The 8941-nt window shown below is 38.9% G+C and overlaps 1 protein-coding gene across 1 annotated transcript in view; it reads left to right on the forward strand.

The window, feature by feature from the left end:
- The window catches only part of LOC106522267 (lactase-phlorizin hydrolase), a 12720-nt gene that overhangs the window by 1120 nt on the left and 2659 nt on the right, over positions 1-8941 (forward strand). The window contains exons 2-16 of the mRNA XM_014015218.1: positions 560-630; positions 1166-1243; positions 1341-1434; positions 2314-2389; positions 2482-3160; positions 3264-3912; positions 4000-5547; positions 5655-5923; positions 6018-6308; positions 6391-6589; positions 6680-6882; positions 6961-7067; positions 7148-7279; positions 7447-7670; positions 8487-8723. Coding sequence (XP_013870672.1) covers positions 560-630; positions 1166-1243; positions 1341-1434; positions 2314-2389; positions 2482-3160; positions 3264-3912; positions 4000-5547; positions 5655-5923; positions 6018-6308; positions 6391-6589; positions 6680-6882; positions 6961-7067; positions 7148-7279; positions 7447-7670; positions 8487-8723 — 4857 coding nt within the window. The remainder of the gene's footprint in view (positions 1-559; positions 631-1165; positions 1244-1340; positions 1435-2313; positions 2390-2481; positions 3161-3263; positions 3913-3999; positions 5548-5654; positions 5924-6017; positions 6309-6390; positions 6590-6679; positions 6883-6960; positions 7068-7147; positions 7280-7446; positions 7671-8486; positions 8724-8941) is intronic.

The raw sequence follows: 8941 nt of genomic DNA on the forward strand, positions 1-8941 counted from the left end.
AGGGAGGGGCGGGGCGGCTGTCGCCGTGCAGCGCAGCTGTCCTGCGTCTGACCTCAAAGAGCACAAGCTTCAAACTTCAGCGTTGGCTGCGATTTTGACGCTGAAATCGCGTTCGGTGTGAACGCACCATTATTCTTACACAGTCAGTTCTTGTTTAGTAAATCAGTCTCAAACAAGATCAAAAAGACTTTTTTGGCCGGATATAAGATTTTAAAACTTGGTAAGATGGACATTTTTTGCAGTGTATAGATATAGACTTTGAATTGCTCTTATTTACTGCCATTAACTATCATTTAATCACTGTGTTGTTTAACTAGTTTTTCCGAGTCATGAGTCCCCACCAGTATTTTATGGCCAACTCTTTAATATTTTGCTGAGACTGCTATTACACATTATCAAGTTTACTTTAGTGATTAGTTTATATGAGTTCTATAAAACAATCRTCTGCATGTACAAATTTACACAAGAAACATCGTTATGGTGGAAAATTGGCTTTCTTATTATCGTAAAACCGCACATAATTTAGCTAACTTTTAGATGTGTTCTTTTGTTGTTGCAGGGAGGTATCTGTCGTTTGGGTTGGAGGCAAAAAATGCAGCCGAACTTTCCTATTTTAAAGATTTAACAGCTGTAAGTTGCATCTTGTGTTATTGYTGTGTAAGTTCAGGTACCAGTGAGGGCTGCGGAGCATCTCAATGATGTAATCACTCACATTCAGACATATGTAGGATAACGTTCCATAGACTTTTTTTATGTTTTAGTTTTTTTTTTATTTACTATTTTTAAAATGATCCATGAATAGCTCGTTTAGACGTGTCTGTGAGGTGAAAGTTCAGACTGGGTTTACACAACTGGTCCAAGACTAATTTTAGCATTGATTCAGGTGAAAGTGTTTCAGTTTCTGCCTTTTTTTCAACTCGATTTATTTATTTATTTATTTTTTATTTGTCATATTTAGATGAGAAATTTGTGTTTCATTCTCTCTTTGTTAGAATTGACCTATTACTGAAAACAGAGTCAAACTTTTACTAGAATTTATCTCCAGATGAGTTTAAATATTTCTAATTTCCTRTGTTACACTGACTTGTTAGAATGTTTTTGTTTTACTTTCTCCAAGAGACGTGCATGTGACACAATTTAGTGTTTTATCTTTTGCTCTGCACAGGTGGATTTCTTATCAGTCCACATTGAATATAACTGTGATTCCTCAGAAAACTTCCTAAAGGATCTAAAAAACCTACAGGTACAGTAAATAATAAAGTATCTGCACATATATAATTGTATTGCATTTTAAAAACGCCTTTAAACAGCTACCAAATGAACCTGATGTTGTGTTGTAGATATCTATTGGAAACTTGCCCATCCTGATTTATGAGATRAACATTCATGGTTGTTCTCACGACCAACATCAGCCTCTTGGAGATTTACTGAACAGTAAGTGTCGGTTCAGCACACAAAATATGTATTCTAATTTAATCTGAATAAAAGAACAAACAAAAAACAAATAGGGCTTAATATCTAGATGTATGCAACTTAATCCATCTCTTGCTAACAGCAAATCTGTTTAAAATTTTCTGTTGGTTTAAGCAATTGATTGCTGTGTCAAATTTAAATTCATATTGTGCACAGACAGAATATATGAATTTATTGCTGTGAGAAACTTTTATCTGATAATAAACATGGTTGTTTTTGTATTATCCTCAAATACAGTACAAATGCAAACATTTTATCCAAACTTTTTCACTAAAYTATCAAATCAACAATTCATCTGAAATCAACTTTAACTTTTGAATCTGTAAAACTGTTTATTCAAAACATTACCTGAACTATCTTTGTGCACTTGAAAGACCATAATGTTCCTTAGCAGGAAGGTTATCAGTTAAGTGACTGCAATATGAAATGTTTTATAATACAAAAACCATAAAAASTTATAACTCTTTAGGTGTGTCATTACACAACAGTAATTAATGTATTTCTAATTATGGGCCAGTAAAGTTTTCCATGAAAACTGGGTGATGTAGCAAGCCTTAAGAAATGATATTTACAACCTGTCCTGAAGTAAATGTCTGCAATTTCCTTTTGGGATTATTAAAGTATTTTGAATTGAATTGAACTAAATTTGAATTATTAAAATATATGGTACTTAAATACTGATTACATTGTGTTAAGGTCTAACTGTTAGATGCCTTGTAAATTCTAATTAAGGCTAAAATCAAGAAAAGAGGAAACTAAGCATTTATAAAAATAAATAAATAAATAAATTAGAAATATTAATTGGAAATTTATTGTCATTCTGTCTGAAATATTTCTCAGTTATACAGAGCAGAAGCTTAAATATCGTTGGATGTGACATGAAAGAAGTGCTGGACATTCAGGATGCTCCAGATAGGCAAGAAAGATTTTACAATTGTTTTATCATTTATGTTTTGTTAGGTGATTTCCTATTTATTATTTGCTTTTCTTTCTTTCTCTCCTATGAAGTCATGGCCTTTCAAATTTGATGAAAACAGCAGATTCCATGAATAGCTATGAGACCATCTGGCATAAGTTTGGAACCCAAACCAAAGCTGAACGAGATCTATTCCTCAGGAAGTCATTTCCCTCTGGCTTCCAATGGGCCACCTCCACAGAGTCTTTCAAGGTTGAAGGTGGCTGGTTAGAAGGTGGGAAGGGAGAGACCATTTGGGATCGTTTTGGTCATAAAGGCCAARCCTTTGGAAACCAGACTGCTGACCTAGCTTGTGACAGTTACAACAAGGTTGACTATGATGTCTACCTCCTGCGAGGTCTTGAAGTCAACACCTACCAGTTTTCTATTTCCTGGGCTCGTATTTTCCCCTCAGGCCACAGAGACAGCCAGTCAAAGAAAGGAGCTCTCTATTATAACAAGCTCATCAATGCTCTAATTGAATCTGGCATAACACCTGTTGCTACTCTCTACCACTGGGATCTACCCCAGGCACTGCAGGACAGTGGTGGATGGACCAATRCATCCATTGTTGAAGCTTTCAAGGACTATGCAGACTTTTGTTTTGCCACATTTGGAGACAGGGTCAAGACCTGGAACACATTCAGTAGTCCTTGGGTGGTCAGCCATGCTGGTTATGGCACTGGCGAGCATCCCCCTGGTGTCAAAGACTATGTGGTTTCTTCCTATCAGGTAAAGTTTGGTAGTCACAACATTGGTCAAGTAACTGATTGTTTTTTTTTTTTTAGTTGTTGCTCTGGAGTGTTTTAATTAAAATGAGCTTTTTCTTTCTCAGGTCACTCATAATTTGCTGAAGTCCCACGCAGAAGCATGGCATGTTTACAATGACAAGTACAGGGCGTCACAGGGAGGGAAAGTAGGCATTGCACTGAACTCTGACTGGGCTCAGCCTAAGAACCCCTCCAAACCTGAAGATGTCACAGCTGCAAATCGCTACCTGCAGTTTATGCTAGGCTGGTTTGCACATCCCATATTTGTAGATGGAAATTATCCTGCACTACTCAAAAGTCAGATAGAACAGAAGGCAAAAGAGTGTCCTAGTTCTGTGCCAGCAGTACTTCCAACCTTTACTCCTGAAGAGAGCAAGAGAATATTTGGAACTTCCGACTTTTTTGGTTTGAGTCATTATACTTCTCGTTTGATAAGCAACAATATTGGAGGATGCAACCCTGGTCCTGAGRGAGTGGGAGACTTTCAGGCACATGTGGACCCCTCATGGCCTACTACAGCCTCTGACTGGATCTACTCTGCACCATGGGGACTTCGACATCTTCTAAACTACATTTCAAGAGAATATTTGAAAGTTACCAAAGTGCCCATCTACATAACTGGGAATGGGATGCCAACAGAATATAGTGTAGACACCCTCAATGACACCAGTAGAGTAGAGTACATGCAGAGTTACATCAATGAAGCCCTAAAAGGTTAGTATCAAATTTCTCTGATACATGATCATAAACTATAGCCAAATCAAAATGATTTTCATTGATTTGAGTTACTGTTTTTTTCAGCAATCCTTGAGGATGGAGTTGATGTGCAGCGATTCACTGTGCAATCACTCATGGATGGATTTGAAGGAAAACAAGGCTACAGTGAAAGATTTGGTCTTCACCATGTTAACTTTGAAGATGGAAGTCGATCCAGAACGCCAAAACAATCAGCATATTTTTTCTCACACATTATTGAGCAAAATGGTTTTGTATCACGTAAACATGTCTTCAAAGGTCTAAGAATGTCTCATACTCCCCGTTCCACCACACTCCAAGCCTCAGAGGTTCCATCAAAATCAAAGGTCGTCTGGGAGAAATTCTCCACACAGTCAAAATTCCACAGACACATGTATCACTACGGCACCTTCCCACAGGACTTCTCCTGGGGCGTTTCATCTTCAGCTTACCAGATCGAAGGTGGCTGGAATGCTGATGGGAAAGGACCAAGTGTGTGGGATAGATTCACTCAGAACCCTGGCACTATTCCTGAAAACGCTAATGGAAATGTAGCATGTGACAGCTACAACAGACATGATGAAGATCTCTACATGCTGAGGGCACTGGGGGTAAAAACATACAGATTCTCTTTGTCCTGGTCACGAATCTTTCCTAATGGTAGACGCACTTCTTTGAACCAGAAAGGTGTTGACTATTACAATAGTCTTATTGATGGCCTCTTGGCACATAATATCACCCCCATGGTTACACTTTATCACTGGGACCTCCCTCAAGCTTTGCAAGACATTGGTGGTTGGGWGAATGCAGAGATGATTAACATTTTTAATGATTTCTGCGACTTTTGTTATGCCAACTTTGGCAACAGAGTGAAAATCTGGATCACTTTCAATCAGCCTCAAACAACTGCATGGCTAGGTTACGGTCTTGGACAAATCCCACCAAATGTTAAGAATCCAGGAACGGCACCATACAAAGTTGCACACAACCTAATTAAAGCCCATGCCACAGCCTACCATACATATGATGACAAGTATCGTACATCACAAGGAGGTCTAGTATCCATTGCCCTCAATGCAGATTGGGTTGAACCTATTGATGTTAATGTTCCTCGGGAAGTTGTAGCTGCTGACCGTGCCATGCARTTTCAACTAGGGTGGTTTGCTCACCCCATTTTCAAGAATGGTGACTATCCAGAAGCAATGAAATCACAAATTAGTGCCAAAAGTGATCTCCAAAGTCTTTCAGAGTCAAGGCTTCCCTTCTTCACAGATGAAGAAAAGAATTTCATCAAAGGGACTGCTGACGTCTTCTGTTTAAATCATTATACTACAAAGAAAGTAAGCCACATTACAGCTCGGCTGTCTCCAGCATCCTATCAGTATGACTGGGACTTTTCAGAAGCTGAAGAAAAAGATTCACCWGGTACAGCAATCAAAAGCCAAAGAGCTGTATCATGGGGCTTGAGAAGACTCCTYAACTGGATCAAGGAAGAATATGGAGATCCAGAAATTTACATCACTGAGAATGGAGTGGCTACAGATGCAAAAACAACATGGGATGACATTGACAGAGTCCTTTTTTATAAGACTTATATTGATGAAGCTCTTAAAGGTAATTACACCAATTAAAAGAAGTTTTTGAGGCTGTGAATTGTTTGTGTCATACTCGCTTTAAGGCAGAATCACTTRTAAATGTTTGTGTGTGTATTGTAATTACAGCGTACGAACTTGATGGAGTAAAGGTGAAGGGTTATATGGCAACATCTCTCATGGATTCTTTTGAATGGTTGCATGGCTACGGAGTTGGCTTTGGGCTGCACCATGTGGACTTCAATAACCCAAACCGACCAAGAACACCCAAATTTTCAGCTCATTACTATCATCAAGTCATGAAGGACAATGGTTTTCCAATAACAGAGGATGAAAAGATGATTTATGGACAGTTTCGAAAGGATTTTATTTGGAGTACTGCAACAGCATCRTACCAGGTAAATCAAGAGTCATTTATCCAACCTGTATCAGAAAATTTAATTTATACATTACTGTTTTAATTGCATTTTATCTTATATTTATTATTTACAGATTGAAGGGGGTTGGAGAGCAGATGGAAAAGGTCTTAGTATATGGGATAAGTTTGCCCACACKCCTCTCAAAGTGTTCAATGATGATAATGGGGACATAGCTTGTGACAGTTATAATAAAATAAACGATGATGTTGCCMTTTTGAAGCAACTTAAGGTGACCCATTATCGTTTCTCCATTTCCTGGCCAMGGGTGCTTCCGGATGGCACTACCAGTCACATTAACGAGGCTGGTCTCAGCTATTATGACAGACTAGTGAAAGCACTGCTCACTGCAAACATCCAGCCTCATGTAAGCATAATTCCTTTGAACATCTCGAAATGTATTTTAAATAAATAGYTCTGACAAATGTTTATTTCTTGTTTTCTGAAAGGTCACTTTGTACCACTGGGACCTTCCACAAGCTCTGCAGAATATTGGGGGCTGGGAGAATGACACCATTGTTGGTAAATTTAGGGATTACGCTGACCTCATCTTTAGCCGTCTAGGCCACAACGTGAAACACTGGGTGACCATTAACGAGCCATAYAATGTAGCGATGGTGGGCCATGGCTATGGTGTAGCTGCCCCAGGTTTGTAATAAGTAATCATGATTTAAAAAACTCTTTTCTCCAATGTGGTGTAAACAAAATATTCACTTTTTACATAATGTTTGCTTTCAGGGATCAGTTTTCGCCCAGGCACTCTACCTTACATTGTTGGTCACAACCTTATCAAGGCTCATGCTGAAGCCTGGCACCTTTATAATGACAAATATCGGGCTGAACAGAAGGGAATTATTTCCATCACAATCAATTCTGACTGGTCAGAGCCAAGAAACCCCTATAAGCAAGGGGATTATGATGCCGCCAGACGTGTAGTAGAGGTATGCTAAGTTCTCTCTTTAGTTTTATTACATTTTTTCTGCTGTCTGAACAAATGGTGGTTGTGTGATTCTGCACAGTTCTATATYGGCTGGTTTGCCCATCCCATATACAATGGGGATTACAGCAAAGTGATGAAGACAATCATTCGAGAGCGCAGTCTTGCTGCTGGTTTGCCACAATCACGGTAATTRAATGCAACAACTGATTATAAACAGGTTCCACTTTTTTATGTTTAAAAAATGTCTTTCATTTACAATTCTTTAGGCTGCCAGAGTTTACTSCAGATGAGATCAAGAGAATAAAGGGAACCTATGACTATTTTGGGTTTAATCACTACACCACTGTTCTGGCTTTCCCGGTGAATTATGGAACTCTTCAGCATTATGATGCAGACAGGTAAGCAGCCATTATTTGGGAACCAACAGTATTTTCCTAATTGTATTTCAGGGCAGATTTATTTGCCCACTATAAATACATTTTCAAACCAATTCAAATTTTTTTTCTTAAATTTTTTGGCAGAAAATTATGATTTTACCTGACTTTCACCTGATTGACTGTCACAGGGGTGCAGGGACAGTTGTTGATCGTACCTGGCTGGATTCTGGTTCTGCCTGGTTGAAGATGACACCATTTGGACTCCGTAGAATTCTAAACTTCATAAAGGAGGAGTATGGAAATCCCCCAATCATCATCACTGAGAATGGAGTCTCTGAGCGAGGACCTATAGWTTTAAATGACATTCACAGGTCTTACTTCTATGAAAAATACATCAACCAAGTGCTCAAAGGTATTAAATCACTCTCTTCTTTTGATTCACCATCTTTTCACTCACCACAGTGAATGATCCTTTCCAAACTTCATCCTCACTAATCTTTCATCTTTCCCTAGCCTGGTTAAAACCAGCCCCTTGTCCTTCGCTTTGCTTCGTACAAGGGTCTGGACTCTCGGTTATAAAAACGCAATTCTTGCTGGAGGCGTGGCCTCTGTTGAAGTTTAAAATGATTGGATCGGTTGGCCGCGACGTATGTGTATGCCAGCTCCACAGTGAGGGAGGCTAAGATAAGAAGCTTAACTGGGAATTGCGTGCGCTGTAAACAACTCTACTGAGAGGAGAGAAGTACCAAGCTGAATGATACGACTTTAATTTGGAAGCCTTTTCAACACGGACTGGCTTCATTCACTTTCTCCACTGCCGTATGCTAAACTCACAAGCAGACACTGCGCAGAAAATCGACGTCATTCAAAACTTTGCCTTCTGTTTGCTGATTGGCCCTGGTAAAATAAACTACAAGCAGACACTGTGCAGAAAATCAACATTGTCGTTCAAAACCCTGCCTGCTGTTCTCTGATTGGCCCGGACAAAAGGGAAACTAGAACTGAGCAGAACTGCGAAGGCATGCAAATACCAGGCTAATCTTTCCCACTTCCTGGTCTACCGTTTCTATGATCTCTACTCTGCTTTCCCCATCATCCACATTATTCATTACTTCCTCAACTTTGATCTTCCAATTACGCTCTCCAACTTAAACTGAAACAAGGAATCACTCATAAAACAATAATGAATTACGATATATTTTTAATGAGCTTAATTTGTATTTTTCAGCTTATTTGCAGGATAATGTGGACATGCGAGGATACACAGCTTGGTCACTCATGGACAACCTAGAGTGGGCAACTGGTTTTTCAGAGCGATTTGGCCTTTTCTATACCAACCGTTCAGATCCTAAAGTGCCTCGAGTTGCTAAGGCCTCTGTGTCCACATACTCTACCATCATCAACTGTAATGGTTTCCCTGATCCCGCACTAGGACCAGATGACTGTTTGAAGCCCAAACCTGAAGGTAAACTCAAGGGTTGCTCAGATACCTGCTGTAATATGACTGAAGAGCCTGTAAATGGAATAACTCTTAACCAACACAAGAAGTACTATAACATTGTCATTTTTAAAGATATTCTTTGAGCAAAATCTTGTATGATAGTACTTGAGTTATCCCCAAGACATACTGCTAGCATCAATATATATATATAAATAAATGTATGTATGTATGTATGTATGTAT

Source organism: Austrofundulus limnaeus, unplaced genomic scaffold, assembly GCF_001266775.1.
Source record: "Austrofundulus limnaeus strain Quisiro unplaced genomic scaffold, Austrofundulus_limnaeus-1.0 Scaffold125, whole genome shotgun sequence".
Taxonomy (NCBI): domain Eukaryota; kingdom Metazoa; phylum Chordata; class Actinopteri; order Cyprinodontiformes; family Rivulidae; genus Austrofundulus; species Austrofundulus limnaeus.